The sequence below is a fragment of the Lepidochelys kempii genome, chromosome 4 (assembly GCF_965140265.1).
Source record: "Lepidochelys kempii isolate rLepKem1 chromosome 4, rLepKem1.hap2, whole genome shotgun sequence".
NCBI classification, from domain to species: Eukaryota; Metazoa; Chordata; order Testudines; family Cheloniidae; genus Lepidochelys; species Lepidochelys kempii.
In genome coordinates this window covers 84,509,982-84,527,920 of record NC_133259.1, presented here as the reverse complement: position 1 = coordinate 84,527,920, position 17,939 = coordinate 84,509,982, and the positions used below count along the sequence as shown (strand labels likewise).

The following is a 17,939-nucleotide window of genomic DNA, read 5'->3' as shown; positions in this document are numbered from 1 at the left end:
ATAGTGATGAGTGCCATAGAAAAGCCAATGATGAAATTATTGATTTTGTATTCTGAACAGGGTGTGATTAGTACACAGTAAATAAATCCTAGGACCACACATTGTAAAACGAGGATAATACAAAACATTGAATAGCTACTCATTGAGTAAACTCTATTTGTTCTGGGTACTGAGTGAGGCAGGGGTCCTTTGGAGAAAAAACAGCATGTGATCACATAATTAAAGAGCATATCATACTGCATACGTAGAAGGGTATGCAGGCAAACTTAATTCTGGCGGCTCCTAACTTCTGAGTGCTTCGCTTTGCAACCTTAATGTTCTTTTAACGTATTTTTGAATATAATTATAATTACAGTTTATTTGATATTTATATTGCACCAGGAAAGTCTTCTGATTTATAGTCATTTTGTACCACGAATGTGTGTGGTGCTGTCATCGTATTGTTGTAAATCATAATGGAAAACAAACAATATGCTGAATTGCATATTGTGTTGTCAATTAATGGGTATGCGGTTTTTCAAAATCATCCCTGCAATATGATTTTCCCCTTTTTCCAAGTGTGTTCTATAGTGTAATGAATGTTTCCCATTTTCAGTACAATAATTTCTACTGGGTATGAAGTGCACTGCAATATTTTGTGCTGTGTCAGCGCCATGAAGGACAGCAATTTGAATAGCCCTTGTTAATTACTTTAATTGTGAATTTCTCTGTCAGTGGTCTGCAGTACCATATAGTTCTTTATTATATGCTGCAGTTAAGCCCTGTTTAATTGTCATAACCCATCACTCTCTGTCATGTCACGTCACTGTGGAGGGATTATGTAGCCTCGTGAACTAGGATTTGTGTTTTTTTGATCAACAGTGCTTGCCTAATGCTTCTACCATTATCCGCTCTGTTCACATTAGCTAAGGCTTGACTTAATCCTGGCCATCCCCCTTTTTCTCCTGACACAAAGCAACAAAGATGGTCAGGTTGCTTTTTCTTTGATTATCAGTGATTGCTTGAAAAAAGTATGAATGAATTGTGAGTATTCTATTCATGTTGTTTCCATTAACGAGTTTGTATAACGGATTATGTGACATTTTCTAAAAAGATAGCACTTGCTTTTGAAAGAGCAAAAGAATTTTTCATTTTGACAAGAGAATTTACATGTTTGTGTTGAGCAGTGCCAGGCTTTTAAGAATCTTTTGTATGGAGAGGTGGTAGCTTCTTCACAAAGGCTAACTCTAGATTTATAATATAAGCCCTCTTTTAGCCTTGCTCCCTCCTGTAAAATCCTCAAAATGGTAATTTCCTCTTCAAATTTTGCATAAATAGTCTGTGGCCAAAGAACCATTTTTGTTCAAATTTGAGGTAATTCGGAAACTATTTTCTTATATGGTACTAGGAAAAAAAAAAAAGTATTAATCATATATTTAAAATTCTTGTTAATGATGCTTTTAGCCATATCTGATACTTTTACGTACTAAAAGAGACTGGCCCCGGCAGATTTTTCATTTCTTATACACTCCCCTCAATTTTCTGCTCTTGTCTTCATTAGCACTAGCTGTTTCATTCCAGGAGAATCTGTTCTTACTTCTTTACCACCTGAGCCAATTTTGTTATTCCTCATTCCTCTCCGGGGAAAAAAAGTTTGGAGGAAAGGCTGGGAATGTCTTTTGAAAGCATCTGTGGCTATTGAGAAGACTCCAGGAAATGAGCCCACAGGTATCCCCATGCCACATTGGTGAGGGAGGGAAGTGCAGCTGCCCTTCACTGCCATGACTCTGGACACAAGACTGCCTTCACCAGAACAATGCAGACTCATTGGAATCTGCTCAAAGGCAGCTGGACATGGATGTTGATGTAGTTCTCTGGGGTAAACTCTTCAGCACGCTCATCTGCAGGTTAAATGTGGTGGTGTATAAAGTTTCCTGCACAGTAGCAGGCTTTTCAGCAGCACTGCCACCCCCTGTCTGGGAAGGCTGGTGGTACGGAATCTTTACACCCTCTTGTCCTGTGTATAAGTAAGAGTTCTCTTTCACCTATAAATGCAAGGAGAAGGTGGCAGAACTCTCTCCTCACTCACTTAGGGAGGTATGTGATAGAATCTTCCGTCATGGGCATGATACACCTTTGATTCCAGCAAATGAAGGGAGAAGAAATTTGTGGGGCTAAAGAAAATGATGCAGTACTGTGGAATCCATGGCATCTGTCCATGAAATGCCATTACCAAATTACTTTGTCAGTCTTCACAGGACTAGCGTATTGTCTGCTACCTTGTCCATATCCGTCAGTAGTGGAGAGGTGGCAGTTGTCAGCATCACCTTATCGGAGCCCAACATAGGAAGCTCAGTTTCAACTCCTGTAGTCCCCAGAGAACTCCTAAGCAATCCAGTCTTTCTCCCTTACTTGCAGTTTAGTATGTCTGCAGAGTTGCTAAACTCTTTAGGCTTTCTCTGGCCACCCTAGCTCCCCAGTCAGACTTCATAGATTTCCAGGGACCTTTCTGATCCCAGACCTAATTCCCAGAAACTGGAAAGCCAGGGAAGCCTGAAGAGTTTAGGAATTCTGCAGACACACTAAACTGCAAGTAAGGGAGAAACACTGGATACCTCAAGGCATTGAATCTGGTATGTCAATGGAATAAAACTTTCTGTAGATAGTGGTTCCTTCCTCCTACTTAAAAATGGAGATGAAATTGAGATATCTTTCCCAGTATTGTATTAGAGGTAAAATGTACAGGGAATAACACTCACAAATTAGCAAAAGGATATGGTGCAGAGAAAGTCATATAATCAATATTTGCTTTCTCTCACTCATGTTTTGTACCATCATACTGCTTATTTTCAAAATAGCTGATATTGTTCTTGAGGTAATATGTATTATAGAGTAAATACAAATTGTTCTGTCAAATGATTAAATCTATCAAATAAAGTGACCAGTGTTGATGTAATAAAGTGATATTTGCCTGCTATTGACCTGTGATATTCTGACTGATCTGAAGAACAGACTTACTGTTTGCCTAAGCCATTCAGAGACCAATTTGTCCTGTTTAGCAAAGTACCTTACAGTATGGTTTGATTCAGGTTTTTGTTTTTACAAATAAGTTAATTTATGACTGGCATGTGAGCCAAGAATAATTTTTTAAAGCATTTCTGCTTGTCTTTAACTTTAAATTAACAAAAATTCAGTGCCAGCTACATTACTCCTCTGTTACTTTTGATATTTTGAACTCATGAAAGTGGGGAAATTCAGAGCTGAACTTGCTGCTAGAACTTTTACTCTGCCCTCTTGCATGTGTACATTATGGAAAAGTCATTAGCACTGAGTAATCTGGTGTACTATTTGACAAGTGTTGCCAACTCCCTCAACTTTTTCACAAGTGGCATGATTTTGACGGGGGCAGGCACCAGTCTCACAATGATGAGAGGCGCTCCAGACCACAAGTGAATTTGAGCCCTCTGATTGGCTGTTTGCCCCACTTGACTACCTCCTGGGGCAGAACAACCAATCAGAGCTGATACAGGGTTCTGTGTCCCCCTCTCCCTCGCAACCTGAAGCTGTTTTCACAGGAGGGGAGGAGGGAGCTAAAGGGCCCAGTAGCATCTGGCCTGGGAGGGGCCAGAGGGGGTGAAGAGCTGCTGGAGCTGCCCCCCACCCAAGCCTGCTGGAAGAGAGGGGATTCTGCTGCAGCCTCCCCACCCCTGCCCCCACCCCGCTTGGAGGGAGCAGAAATGAGGCTTGTGGAGGGGCAGAACTGATGACTGGGGTTGGAAGGGGCAGAAATAATTGCCAGGCAGGGGACACGTGGATGAGGGGGTGAGAGATCCTTCAACAGAAGCCAAAATCACCTTGCCCAATAAATTTGGGAGCGTAGGTGACAGTTATTGTCACTCTCACAAAGGGGGAGGGGGGCTTACATGTGTGCAGACATTTTGTGTGGTGTAGAACCCACTTGCACTGCAGGGGCAGAGTATTCTGTGCAGATCCTCTCTCCAATTCACCATATAGGGGATGTGTAAGTGTCGCGTGTGGCAGCTGTGCAGCATGCTGCAGCCTGGAGGAATGAGATGGATTCTTCTTCCCTGCACATCTTCTTGATATCTGGTCAGGCTACTTGGAGTGGGCACTCGAGTTTGGCCTTGTCCTTCATTGTAGTGAATTTTGCTATATGTTAATATGAGAGAGATCAAGAATATTGAGCAATTATTGGACATACAATGAGTGGTGTTCATAAAATTTCACCATCCGCTTAAGACAGATTTACTGACATAGTTCTCATTGTAAGAATAGAGAATGTGACAAAATACCACAGCCCAGTAAATCTTGATTGTACTATTAAGAGCTATAAGAATACATCACAATGGATCTAAAGAATAAACTGTTTTGACCATTTAAAAACCTGTATTTGGACTGTGTAACAGCAAAACTACCATGAACAAAAAACTAGTACACATTAAGGCTAATGTTCACATCCAAATGTATCCATGTACGGTATTTGAAAGATTCTCATCGCCTATGCAGCATAAAGTTTAGGTTGTCATATTCCCTTTCTTGCACAGCTAACGATTTCACATATAGCTCATAATATTAAAAGGGAGGGAAGGGTCAGTTAAATTTACCCAGAGCATCCAGGAAAATACTGGGAGTACTTTGTGTTTTTTCCTTTTGCTAATTAGGGTTTTACTACCTTAATTCAGTTTAATGTTTTAATATTATTTTTTACAACAGTAAATTTGTGTTTCATCTAAGGTTTCAGTGCAACATCTTGTTTACCAATATCATTACACTGTATTAAATGGATACACTTGCATTCGTTAGGGTACCTGTACACCTGTATGCTTAAGGCTGTTAAAAAAAATAGTGATTTTTTTTTTTTCAAAAGTTGCAGTCATAGTTTAAGTTGTGGTTCAAGACATGCAGCCTACCTTCCAAAGTAGGGCAGCAGGACAGAAGAAATGCCATGTGTCCCACTTGGTGGTCAAAAAAGCATGATGGAGGGGTGGCTGGGCCAAATCTGAATGATTGGCATTGCAACCCTGTGTGCCAAGTTGCGGTGCCACTCTCTGGGATTTAGCCTACCTGCTGGCCAAATTTGAGTAGCATTGCAACATGGTGCATGGGTCACAATGCCACTAACATTTGCAGCAACTCTAAAAAGTTGCTGTGTGTGTTAAAAGTTGCAGTTTCTGCAACAAAATTGTGGCACATGATTTTCTTACAGCCTTAGTGATGCTGATAGTTTGCATATATAATATAATTAATATGCTGTTGCTGTTCTCTTCTGTATAATATATTAATTACATCCCTCTTTAATTTTAGTTGTGTGCCTGATTGCCTATCACCTATTTTTCATGCTGTTTGTCTGGTCTTACTGGAAAACAATCTTTACATTACCAGTGAATCCTTCAAAAGAAGTAAGTTGAGATTTGGGACAAATTACATTTATGTTCATTTCTGATGCATGCAGTTTTCAGGTGATTTTAAGTGGTCAAATGACATTTGGAGGGCTGGATAATGTACACTTTATACCTTATATACCTGAAGGTCACCAGTTCTAATGTGACCCTGACTGGTAGTGATAAGTGATTGTTACCATCATGTTGGTGGTTTGATATATTATGGGAAAGAAATTAAATGTAGCAAACATTTGTGTGCTAACAGAGGACAATAAAATACAAATGTTTTAGTTAGGGAGGTGTTCATTCTTTGGGGGGTAGTGCACATAAATATATAATTTTTTGCAAATGTATTTGAGATGGAGTGTTTTAAATTAGTTCAGATGTCCTATTGTCCTAGTGTCAGTTATATTCTGAAAAATCACTTTTGCCTACCATTCAAAAAGTACTGTTTTCTGAGCATAAACAATCAAGTCCTCATGCTGTCATTGCACGAAGGGGTAAGAGGGATTTCTAAAGTGGACGCCCCTACTGGCTCAGCCAGAGAGAGGCTCACTTGTGGGTCATCTTGTAGAACAGCAGCCTACAGACGCTGAGAATCCCAATTAGTCTGTGCTCAGGTAAGGTCTAAGACGTTCATACTGTAAGTCCAGCTACAGTTGACTCAGCTAATCAGTTAAATCTAAATTCTAATGTCTAGTTATAGTACTACAGAGGGATTGGATAAGAGGGATCCGCTTGTCTGGAAGAATATGAGGAAGATGGAGCAGAAAGCTGAATTCATCCTAATACAGCTCCAGGAATAGTACATGTTGCCTCTTGAATCAGGTTTACTCTCTAGGTACCATTCTCTGAAGCATATGGAACTTTCACACCTGAAATTAGAAAAACTAGAAGACAAAATTATGCTTCTCTTATGCACTACAGTCAGTGGGACTACTTGTGTGAGTAAAACAGGCAGGATTTGGCCCTAATTTTGAAGAAAAGTTATCTGTTGCTTTTCAAACTAATCATTACATAAGAAAGAAATACATTTTCCTATGTAATTTATCCGGTTACCATACTATGGACTCACTACCATGCCTCCATAGTTGAGGTTGCATTAAGAGTTTTTATTTTGTTCCCCTCTTCCTCATCTGTTTGATCTCAGAAAGCAAACCGGTTAAAATTTTCTGGATAACGTAAAAGAGAAGGATCATTTTTTCATCCAGAAAATTTCATGACTGTGCACGTAGTTTCCATATACAAGTTAATCAAAACTTAACAGCTTGAAAAAATCATGCAGAGCTTCAGAAAATGTTCTTAATCTCCACTGCTTCCGCCACAGGGTTCACTTTTAAACTCCCGAATTGGCACATATACTTTGGCCTGCATTGAGCAAAGGATTATTTGTAAAGGCATGGGGTTTTTTCATAGAATCATAGAGTATCAGGGTTGGAAGGGACCTCAGGAGGTCATCCTTGCTCAAAGCAGGACCAGTCCCCAACTAAATCATCCCAGCCAGGGCTTGGTCAAGCCTGACTTTAAAAACCTCCTAAGGAAGGAGATTCCACCACCTCCCTAGGTAACACATTCCAGTGCTTTACCACCCTCTTAGTGAAAAAGTTTTTCCTAATATCCAACCTAAACCTCCCCCACTGCAACTTGAGACCATTGCTCCTTGTTCTGTCATCTGCCACCACTGAGAACAGCCTAGCAGCTACCTCTTTGGAACACCCTTTCAGGTAGTTTTTAAAAAGGTGAATAACAATGTAATTGTCATTTTTTGAATGGAATCCCCTTCATGATATTTGGTGTATGAAAGTAAACTATATCTATTAGCCAACCAAACCAGCTGCTACCTTCTGCTTCCCTGCCCCCTTGCACACTCCTTTATTCCCTCATGGGCCTTGCACAACACTCCACCCTCCTCTGTGTTCTCCACACAGACTCACCCTCCTCCATTGGCCCTCACCCCACAAGTCTAAATAAGCTGGCGATGCTTAACTAGCCAAAATTGTCTTCAGGGCTGGAATGGACGTAGAGACCTATGTTACTCCTCCTCCGTCCTGAGCTCCAGAAGTCCACTGCTCTAGTGCTGCTCCTACCCCAGACCCACAACTTTTGGTTCCCATATTCCCCTCACCACCACTCAGATAAAATACTCAAGATAATTAGAGCACCATCCAATACTCGTAGGTATATATGTTATGGATGTGCTCGTCATGTGACCTCCATAGTTGCAGGTCAATTAAGAGTCCTTTTGTAAATCATATTTTAACCATCCTACTCTCCACAAACCCACTGTCATTTTATAGCAAAGAGCTATTACTATGAAAATTTTTATGATTAAGGAGAAAAAGAAAATGTTCACATGTGTAGGAGGGAAAACTTCAAGTGGCAAGCACTCATCATGAGCCTTTTTCAAAAAGTAGAAACAATTTGCTTTTCACTGGTTTATGCACAAGAATTGGATAGTAAGTTTGATGCTGAATTGCTTATGTAACCTTAACTTGTGATTTTCATGGTTAATGTTTGGGCTTTTTCAAATGCCCCCCCCTTTTTTTTTTAACGTGGGAACCATGAACACATTTACAAATAATTTATCATGAAAGATCACTGTTGCTCTAAATAAACAGTTCAATTCTGCATTCTGCCACAATACAGTCATCAGTGACTTCTATTGACTTAACTTAGCAACATTTGCTGTATCTTTTTGGGGGGGAATATTAAAAATTTTTTAAAGTTTAACCTGTTTTTACATGCCACATTTTTTATAATTATACTCTTTTGGAGTGTCGGTTTGTGCGTGAAGACTATATAGGAATAATTAGACGAGGGATCTACTCAAATTCTTATAGACCAATTTCAATAGAAGATGTTGAGAAAAGGCTGCTACTGAATGCTAGTCATATGATAAATCATTAAATATACCTGGGTTGGAAAGCAACTATTTCATACTATCAGCGGGATAGCCGTGTTAGTCTGGATCTGTAAAAGTGACAGAGTCCTGTGGCACCTTATAGACTAACAGACGTACTGGAGCATAAAGCTTATGCTCCAATACGTCTGTTAGCACCTTATAGACTAACAGACGTATTGGAGCATAAAGCTTATGCTCCAATACGTCTGTTAGTCTATAAGGTGCCACAGGACTCTTTGCCGCTATTTCATACCGTTAGAGTTTAAAATGGACTATCAGATTAAATGTAGCAAATCTAGTTATTAGAAGGCAATGTCTACTGTTTCAGTAGTGCTTTTGAACTTCATTGCCAGCAGCATTATGCAACAACATCCTTGTTCAGCAGTGTAGAAACGGATGCTAAAGGACAGGTCTACTGGACATCATCCCTTTAATTAATTACAAGTAATTTAGTGCTACAAAATACTCTGGGTTCTAGGTAAGCATAAAATGATGTACAGTAGAACCTCAGAGTTATAAATACCTTGGGAATGGAGGTTGTTCGTAGCTCTGAAATGTTCGTAACGTTGAACAAAACATTATGGTTGTGCTTTCAAAAGTTTACAACTAAACATTGACTTAGTAAAGTTTCAAGCTGTATTATGGAGAAGAAAAATGCTGCTTTTAACCATCTTAATTTGAATGAAACAAGCCCAGAAGCAGTTTCCTTAGCTTGTCAAATCTTTTTTTTTAAAATACTTTCCTTTTATTTTTTAGTAGTTTACATTTAACACAGTACTGTACTGTATCTCCTTCCCCCGCCCCCCCGCTTTTTTTTTGGTCTCTGCTGCTGCCTGATTGCATACTTCCAGTTCCAAATGAGGTGTGTAGTTGACTGATCAGTTCATAACTCTGGTGTTAGTAACTCTGAGGTTCTACTATAACATACTGCTTCTGTTCCTTTATAAGGTTAAAGTCGCCATAACTCCCTAGTATGTTCTTCCTGTGCTGCTTGAGTAGTCTGTCCAGGTGTGTTGAGGGAGAAAATTGACATTGCATAGTGTGCACTAATTTGTTGACTTTGCTAAGTATGATTCCTTAACACAATTCCCCTTCCTACTTTCCTACCTATTATGTATTATATTTTCTTTTCTTTGCCCCCTCTTATGACATTGAAAGACTAAAGTAACTAACTTCTGTTCAATAGCCAGTTGGGTTTATTCAGTATCACAGGGGTGGACTTTGGGCTTGTCTACAGGAACATTTCATTCATGTCACGTTGGGATGTGAATTTAAATCTACTCTGCACTAGCCTGCTGCGGATGAACTGTGTGGACCCTCCTGACATGCATTAACAGTTCATTAATACACTTTGAGGTAGTCTTCTTTGAAACTTGTCAAGAGAATGGTAACCAAATGGTCTAAGGATATATCAGTTAATCTTGCTTAATTTTAAACATTTGGCATTCCTATTTTATCTTAAGGAGAGCAATCAATATTAGGTGGATACACACTGGAATCAGAAAATGTTTTAAATTGCTTTTGACTAAGAAGAGAAATGAAAAAATACCAAAACTTGAATTTCTCTCTCTTGGGAATAATTGGTTGTTCGCTACAGTATTTTGCACATACGGCTACTTCATCATTATTTAATGAATATCTTTCTTCTTAATTGGAGTAAAAGTCCACAAAGATGTAATTTTCTAGGCATTACTAATTAAAAATTACATTATTTTTCCAGTTCCATCTGTCATATGCAGACAAAGAACTGCTGGAAAGGGAGCCTAGAGGTGAAGCCCAGCAAGAAATTTTTAGGCGAGCAGCCAAGGACCTTCCTATCTATACAAGGACAATGTCTGGAGGTAAATTCTGTTTGTTTCTGTGGTCAGTGAGACAAGTGTCTTGATACATTCATTGTCCGTAGGAAGTGAGATTTTTAGACAATGTTTTAAAAAAATGAATTGTCTTTCAAAGCTTAAAAGAAAAAACTGACCTAAGAATGATGCCCTATTATTATTTAGTAGAAGTACATTATTTAAGATTCTGCAAATGCAGATTCTATGTAGTAATGAGTAATTATGGTAATAGAATTTACAAGTCACTAAAAACATAAAGAATGTTAATACTCAAATATTAGTCAAAGTTAATCTGATTTTTCTATTAAGCTTTATACATACCCACGATTTGTAACTGAAGACTGATTGAAAACACACTAATACTATTCAAATCCTAACTAGTGTCAAGACTGGTTTCAAAAGCAGCACTGGTTTACCTGTAGTTATTTGATAGCTTGCAGTATTAACAAACACTACAGGAAGGTGAAATATATATTTGAAGGTTACATAATTTGACTTCTGTTTTACATTCCTGAAAAGGTAAATATTAATATCAGATTGTCTATGGCACCTACTATTGTGTACCTATGCACGTCAGCTACAGTGATGAAGAAATATTAGCAAGAGCAAACGCCAAATCTGAAAACTAAACAGTCAAAGGCCTTGCATTATATCATCAGTGTAATTAGTTTCAGATTACGCATGTCTGCCAAGTAAGCAAACCCTAAAGGCAATATACAAAATAAAATCTATTATTAGGATAAAATCCTAAAATGGCTTCTTAGAATTAATGTGAATTTATTTATTAATTACTAATCATGTTACATAGCCTTTTATTGTATTTTTAGGTTTTGCAATGCTGACTTTTCTTTATTTGAAAAGTAGCTTCAGTGAAAAGCTTTAATAAATAATCCAGAATGCAATTTGTTGGAATATTTCTCATGTGTATTAAAAATTCAAAATGCACTTCACAAGTAGCTCTTAAATAGCCGTTATGTTAGGTGCTGAACATGTGCAACTCCCACTAAATTCAAATTGAATCATTTTATTGGAAGTTTCAGGGAATTCAGGATTTGACTATAAATATTTATTTTTGAGTGGGTCTAAAGATGTTAAAATGTGCATAACCTTATGTTGGATCTAATGCAACATGGATATTTTTTCTTCTCAGCAATCAGATACTGTGACAGATGCCTACTTGTAAAACCAGACCGCTGCCATCACTGTTCCGTGTGTGACAAGTAAGAACAATTTTTTAATGTTAAACAATTGTTAAATCTTATTAATGCAAAAGAAAATAATTATAAAAATGCTTCTGCTAAATGGTAAAGAACTGAGCAATACATTTTTTGCTACTTTCTTGTTAATTACAAAAAATTATTTGGTGTTTCATTACAAAGACACTCTGAAAGGTATTTTTAAAGGTTTGTTTCTGCTTTTAATTTTCCGTACAAGCATCAAGAATGTTTACTTTTCTTTTTTTGTTTTTTATTGGACAATTTCTTGGGTGAGTTCAGGGAGGTGTTATTTAAACTGGTGATTTAAAATCTAAATCAGCAAACAGGAAACCTTGATTTAAATAATTAATTTTAATCTTGTATTACATCTGTACTTTTTAGTTATTTTTCTAAAGAGAGGTACTTTCTCATTGGTAACCATTAAAACATGTTTTGTAACTAAATATAGCCTTGATTATCCATTTGATACTCTTTTTTTGCTAACTTGTAGGATACACTATATCTGTATACATTTATTTAAGCAATTATATAGCTTAATATACATTTATTCAGATTTGTATTTTTTGATTGTAAGAAAATAGCAAAAGAGCCATTTCTTGTTTTTATTAGATTTTTTTTTAACTTGTGATATGTGTCAAGCTGCCTTTGGATGGAAATTGGAATTCAATTAAAAATGCACAAAACATTTTTAAATTGTTTTTTTAATAAATAAAACTACCCTAAACGTATTGGATGCATAAAAAAATCAGCTTAATCAAACTGTTTTGTATTTCAAACTTTAATTTATTAAACAAAAGTAGTATTGTCTTTTACTGAATTGAACAGTGATTCTGTCCACTATGTCCTTCGGGATTTTAGAACTAGTAGATCTCATCCTCACACATTGTTTTATTCATGTATTGCAAGAGGAAAACAAGCTTTCCTGCTTTTTCAGCTCCCAGTGGGTTGCTTGACTTTGAATGAACTAGTCATTGAACTGAGCTAGTTGAATAAATTGAATTTAAGATATTATTCTTTTGCCCCTGTCAAAAGCTAGGTTTAGCACTTCAGTAAATTCTGGTTCCACGTGCTTAGTCAGTGACTTTCACCAGTTCAATGGTTTGAATTTCTTTAAAATTGTGGCAGCAAACATATACTGGTTGAATATTCAATTTAATTTAGTTTAAATTATTTTAATAGATTATAGTAAATTTAGGCCTTAAATGTAGGTTGTCAGTTTCAATTTTAATTTTAAATAGGTTGATTTTTAAAAAGAAAAAATGTATTGAATTTAAATTTAAAAAAAATCTTTCACTGATTTTTATCCACCGTAGATAACTCGCATGTGGATTAGGAGTGCTCTCTTCCCTTAGTAGAAGGGTGAGGATGTTGAATTGTTAATGAAGAGCTTTTCTCCTGAGCGTTTTAGTTAAATTGCTGTTAACAAAATGTGGTGCTTTAAACAGTCCAAATAAAGATTTCTAGCCTTCTTAAATAATCATACATCACTTCCTTGGTATCTCTGAGGTCTTAAACATATTCGTTCTCCAGTCATCCATTGTCTTCCAGAGTGGACATAACTTTTGAAGGATAAAAACCTGGATCCCCCCCACACTAAGTTCCTCCACACTTGGATCCTGCCATGATGAGCCTGCCTGCCCACACCTGGTGTGCCTGGCATGGAGGGCCAGGGCCACGAAGTGTTTCTGGGGTGGGCTCGGCCCTTGCACTGTGTCAGGGTTGAGTGTAGCTCATCGCTGAGTCTATGTCCTGGGAGTGGGGGGGCTGCAGGGTGATCTCCCACCTCTGTGCAGCCAGTGGCCTCTGCTCCCCACTGCCATCCTGGAGCCTCCACATTTATTTATTGACAAATAAAATTTGCAGAATTTTAAGATATTGCGTGCATAATTTTTATATTTTTGGTGCAGAATTCCCTCAGGAGTAATTATCCTAGTGCTTAGGAACCCTAGTCATGGACCAGGACCCCATTGTGCTAGATGCTATACAAACGCAGAACCAAAAGACAATTCCTCCCCTAAAGAGACAATAGATGGATACAGACCGACAGGGGCGTACAAGGAAAGAGGCAGGATTGGTCAGCATGGGTAGGCAGTGGTCTCAGTACACAAGCAGCCTAACTGGTGTCAGGAATTTTGTAGGCATCACAGCAAAGGAGAGTTTAAAAAAGAGTTTGAAGGAGTACTGGGGTAGCTTTGCAGCTGTTTAGAGGGTGTACCTCCCAAGCATGAGGAACAGCTTGAGAGAAAGCACAAATGTGCTTGTTTGAAAATGTAACGGTTGGGCATTGGAGGTTGGCATCGTAGGTTGATCTTTGTGAACTTCTGCAACAACTTGTGGATAATGTCAATACAAATTCATGGTAATGTGCTCATATATAGTAACTTGTTAAGTTGTGTAATAAAAGATGGCAAAAATATAATTTGAACCGCCAACTATTACTTTTCAAAGTGGGGGAAAGTCTACTTGTTCTATTGTAGGCAGGTGGTGCATTATGTGAGCAGACTTGACTATAACTGTGAATGAGATTTATTCTGAAGAAGGCTATGTAGCTGATTGGCAACCCATTCTTCTGGATATATGAAATCAGATATTTTGTAGCAATTGTGTTTAGTTTAAACTCTAAACTTCCTGTTTATTTTCCTATAATTTTAACATATATATAATTGTTTGCTTTCTTTTAAAGATGTATTTTGAAAATGGACCATCATTGCCCTTGGTGAGTATAGTTCATACCTTTTATTTCCCAAATTAGATGAGATACAGTTTTGAGGGGCTTCATGTGAAAGACATGTTTCACTAAAAAGAAAAGGAGTACTTGTGGCACCTTAGAGACTAACCAATTTATTTGAGCATGAGCTTTCGTGAGCTACAGCTCACTTCTGAAGTGAGCTGTAGCTCACGAAAGCTCATGCTCAAATAAATTGGTTAGTCTCTAAGATGCCACAAGTACTCCTTTTCTTTTTGCAAAGACAGACTAACACGGCTGTTACTCTGAAACATGTTTCACTATTACAAGAGACTGGAGTATTTAGACGAGAAGATTCTTTCCAGCCCAATGATGAGTCTGTTATAGTTTGGCATAGTAGAGTGATGCAGTTCCCATTTTACACTGTATATATGCATTTTTTTAAACTTGGATGAACATATACATAATATTTTAGGTACTAAAAGATTTTTTCATTCTTCATGAATTGGGAAGAAAATTATTAAGGAATAAGTAGAACCCAGTCAGGACATAGGATGGACTGATGATCGGGGCCAAAACCTTGGATTTCAAAGTTACCTTTTTCAGCTGCTCCTGAAGCCTGCTTCCTGGAGCCACTTAGTCTAGCATATGTCAATGAAGGTAGCCTGAGAGGGTCCCCTACATTGCCATCTTAGCCATTGTCAGATCTATAAAGGATATAAAACTCATGTCTCTAGAGGAATCGCAGACATGTTCATGTTTGTTATAAGACATCAATTAATTAATGATGGCTTGAAAGGCTGATGGAGTTATTTGTTTATCACTACAAACATGCTGATAATGTGTATATGGCTGGGGATATTTTTAAAACAAAAACTAACTGGATTTAATCATATTCCTTTCCTTTTACCCTTTATATGTCAGTTACTTAGGCAATTACCATATTGTTCCACCCTATCATCCTCAGAGGTGTGGGGTAAGAGGGAGAGTCTTTGTCTGGGGAAAAAAAACCTTTGGCTTTTCTACGGGAGTTTGAAGAGGGGCACCATTCTGTACTGGGAAGAAAAGCTTCTCCCCCTTGGGATTAGAGTAGGACCATGTTTTGGGGCCTTGCTGTGGTTAGGCTAGTCACCCCTTAGGGCTAGGAAGCAATTTTTCCCTCACTGCTGGAATGACCTGGGCATTGTGGAGATTTTCTTTTGCCTTTCTCTCAGAAGCTCAGGGCCCTGGTGGGTAAGTCAGGTTGTAAAATTAAGTTTTTGTTGCAACTTGGCAGGTGCCAAGTGCAGGTAATAGGGGGGCCCAGTTTCTGATAAACTGAAGTTGGAAGTGGATTAGGAGAAGGCATCTCCTAATAAAGGTGGGGAATGGGGTAGGGAGTCATAATGTCTGGAACAGCAAGGAGACAAATGCCTCTTCTGTCCCCCTTTAGCCTTGTATGAGGAGGCAATGGGGTCCTAGCACTGCTGCTGGCACCAGATGAATGGGATGGGGGACTGACAGCAGTCCTCCACCAGTTGGTATGGATTACAAAGGAACGATGACCTGCAATGGATGGGTTACTCTTGGACAGTTCCCAGATGTGTTCCTCAATAATGTCGAGGCCTAGTTAAAACACATTCCTGGTGTCTTGTCTTTCTACAGTGCCTTGGACAGTGTCTTTTTGTAAAATACTTAATACACTGGGGTTGTGATCTTAATCTGGAGCCTCTTGCACTACTGTAATTTCAACAGTTAATAATAATTTCACCAATACTTCTAGCAGTTGTATGTGACTTTCATGCTCACAGTACCATGTGTTACAGAAGTGGGCTACCCCAGTAGCATAAACGTTTCTAAAATAAATTGGGACATTGGTTTATAGAGCTCTTCTGGCCTTCAAACAACACCCCTATCCCTCCAAATTCATCATCAGAAGCAAGCACCCCGCAGACCAAGACACACCAGCTCAAAGCAGCACCAGGCCTTGCCAGAACAACAGGTGCAAAACCTACAGACATATCTCCACTGCTAGAATGATCAGCACCCCCACAACACACCTCTCAAGATCCATGAGTCCTACACATGTGTATCGCAACATGTGGTGCATCTCATCCAGTGCACTAAGTGCCCCAATAACAACTATGTGGGTGAAATCAGACAATCACTACACTCTCCAATGAATTCTCACAGGAAAATGATAAATGACAAAAAAAAACACTGTATCACCTGTGGGGAACAGTTTTCACTAAGTGATCACTCCACATCTGACCTATCAGTCCTCACCCTCAAAGGAAACCTGCACAATACTTTAAAAAGATGAGCCTGGGAGCTTAAATTCATAACTTTGCTAGACACTAAAAATTACGGACTCTGGATTTATGGCTTATTACAACAATCTATAATCCACTAACACTCCCCTCCTGTTCTGTGTTCTCCCACCCGCTTCCTCTCCTCACTATGACTAGAGGGGTGTTAACAGGCCACTTCAGTTTGAATGATCCCTTGAAATGTGTGTTAATTACTTATGATAAACAATCTTTTCCACTTTGTATTTAGCTGTGACTAAGGCTAAGATTTGTCATGCTTATTTTTAGTAAAAGTCACGGACAGGTCACGGGCAATAAACAAAAATTAATGGAAGCCATGACCTGTCTGTACTTTTGCTGCCTCGGGTTTCCCCCATCACCGTGGTAGCTGGGAGCTGTGGGGTTTCCCGTCCACCCGCAGCAGCTGGGAACTGCAGGGTAACCATATTTCCCAAAGAGAAAATGGGACACCCCACCCATTTCCCAAGGCCGCCCCCGCCCCCTGCGTGAAGCGGTCACCCATTGGTGGAACCCCGAGGAGGGCCCCCTCCGGAGTCTGTCACTTATCGCTGCAACTTTGCAGGGGGCCCCCTGTCACTTGTCGCTGCTGTCACCGGAACCCTGCCAGGGCCACACTGGCTGTCAGCTCCAGAGTCCTGCAAGCCCCTGGGGCTGAAGGAGAGAATGTCACGGACGTCTTTAAAAGTCATGGATTCCATGACTTCCATGACCTCTGTGACATAAACGTAGCGTTAGCTGTGACACTCTGAATACGTTTCCCAGAACTGAAGAAGAGCTCTGCATAAGCTCGAAAGCTTGTCTCTCTCACTAACAAAAGTTGGTCCAATAAAAGATATTATTTCACCCACCTCGTGTCTCTCATAAAATTTAGCTTTTTCTTCTACAGTGTTAACTCTAAATGCTGAACAAATTGTTCAACCCTTTATAAGCACAACTAGATTCTTGTCATGGAAAATGCTATTTCCATTGATGTTATCTTCAGAATCTTGGAGGTTTTCAATATTTAATTACAAATCAAGCTATTATAAGGTTCACAAAACATGTAGTTTTTTTCTAAACTTGATTTGTCATGTGTTATCCTAAGGGAGACCCAAATTTTCATGTGAATTTAGAAGTCAAATTAGAAACCCATTGCCTCAAGCTACATACTGCAAAAGTAGCACTCATTTGACACATAAAGGGCAGTTAACAGATCTATTTAGTCAGACCATAGGCTTTTAGGAATACAAACTAATTTCCTTTCAGTAGAGTTGGCTTTGTTTACCCATTTGAAGACATTCTCTATCCAAATTGATAGATTTTGTATAGGGCAGACATATCAGGCTCAAAGCAAGTCTCTTTCACTGTCTTTCATTTTAATCCAATAAACCCTGAGCCAAAATGAGGCCGGTAGAGGATATAGAGTGGGTGCTGGTAGTGTATTGATGAATTTCAAGGGACATTTTATGAAATCCATAATACAGATTTGTACTTAACTTGTTGAAGTCATAGAAGCCCTGAACCCCCTTGTTTCCACTCCGTTAAAGAATACCTTTTTTAAATCCTTTACCAATTCAGTTCAACTGATCACTATATCCTTTCCCTAGGAAGTACCTTCACTGGACATCTG

The 17,939-nt window shown here is 38.8% G+C and overlaps 1 protein-coding gene across 3 annotated transcripts in view; it reads left to right on the top strand.

Annotated features, from left to right (window-relative positions):
• The window catches only part of ZDHHC2 (zDHHC palmitoyltransferase 2), a 71,915-nt gene that overhangs the window by 30,629 nt on the left and 23,347 nt on the right, over positions 1-17,939 (top strand). For 2 of the 3 annotated variants that reach the window (XM_073341929.1, XM_073341930.1), the window contains exons 3-6: positions 5,305-5,399; positions 10,004-10,124; positions 11,269-11,338; positions 14,019-14,051. In XM_073341929.1, the coding sequence (XP_073198030.1) occupies positions 5,305-5,399; positions 10,004-10,124; positions 11,269-11,338; positions 14,019-14,051 (319 nt within the window). Of the gene's footprint in view, positions 1-1,626; positions 1,708-5,304; positions 5,400-10,003; positions 10,125-11,268; positions 11,339-14,018; positions 14,052-17,939 lie in introns of those variants that run through there. The other variant, XM_073341931.1, reaches the window with a different exon arrangement.